General features: G+C 30.7%; 1 protein-coding gene across 1 annotated transcript in view; it reads right to left on the minus strand.

Annotated features, from left to right (window-relative positions):
• The window catches only part of LOC107626611 ((+)-neomenthol dehydrogenase), a 3,116-nt gene extending 1,981 nt beyond the window's left edge, over positions 1-1,135 (minus strand). Inside the window, exons 1-2 of the mRNA XM_021115184.1 lie at positions 715-1,135; positions 375-631 (exon numbers count right to left, since the gene is read on the minus strand). Of these exons, the coding sequence (XP_020970843.1) occupies positions 375-631; positions 715-743 (286 nt within the window). The 5' untranslated portion in view covers positions 744-1,135. The remainder of the gene's footprint in view (positions 1-374; positions 632-714) is intronic.

The raw sequence follows: 1,135 nt of genomic DNA on the forward strand, positions 1-1,135 counted from the left end.
TAAGACCAAGTTTTTATAAAAAGAAAATTCTTGCATATATGCATAAGCCAGATTCCAAGCATTGTTATTTTATAATAAATGTCACTTAGGAAAAAGAAAAATAAAAGGAGGGGGGACAAAAATAGAAAAGTTCAGAATATTCAGCATTAATCTGGGAAAGTTAAACACTTAAAAAAAATATAAAAAAGTAGAACATTTAAAAAAAAAATAGAGAGATGAAGCAACGTTTAGAATATTCAGCATCAGTCTGCAAAGGTTCGAACTTTAAGCACTTAAGAAAAAGAGAGTAAATAGAAAAATTAAAAATACAAAAGGATGAAGCAAAAGATCATGTTAATTGATATGCAGAGCATTAATCATAAAAATCTTGAAACTTACCAAGATATCAAGTCTTCCAAATTGGAATTTCACAAATTTCACCAATGATGCAATGCTAGAAGAATCAGTTACATCAAGCTGGTGAAAGATCACAAGTTCGTTAGAGAAACCACACTCTCTCCTCAATTTCTCAACAGCTTCATATCCCCTTTTCTCATCTCTTGCTGTCAGAACAACCTTCACACCATTCGATGCCAACCCTTTAACAGTTTCCAACCCTATCCCTTTGTTTGAACCTGTAACTACTGCATACCTGGGGGAAAAAAATCCAAAATGCCCTTCTAAATTTGTGTTTTTTACAAAAGGGTATTAAAAAAAAAAAGTGAAAGTTGTTACCTTTGTATGGAATCTGCCGCTGAAACCATGGATGCGCTGTGCTTTGCTTTTAACTATAGATAGATGAGATTTGTTTGAACAAGGGAGAGAAATTGTTAGTAATATTTATGGAATCCGTTGACGGCTATAAAATAATATAGAACTGAATTTTGTTTAGGATATAAAATTAAAAAATTGAATAAAGAAAATAAAAATAAAATTGATTGATCTAATTATTATATAGTCAATTGAGTTGTGAACAGTTTTCTTCTTCAAGTATCATCGCATTTACTTTGACCATTTATTAGTGATGTGGATGTTGCCGTTCATCACAATTCACAATTAAATCTAACGCTTCTAGATTGTCTTTTTTGTGTACACATTCATGATTCATGATTCATTATTCACCCTTGTTTCTAGATTATCTTAAATGTCAATTATT

The sequence above is a fragment of the Arachis ipaensis genome, chromosome B02 (genome assembly GCF_000816755.2).
Source record: "Arachis ipaensis cultivar K30076 chromosome B02, Araip1.1, whole genome shotgun sequence".
In the NCBI taxonomy this organism is placed as follows: domain Eukaryota; kingdom Viridiplantae; phylum Streptophyta; class Magnoliopsida; order Fabales; family Fabaceae; genus Arachis; species Arachis ipaensis.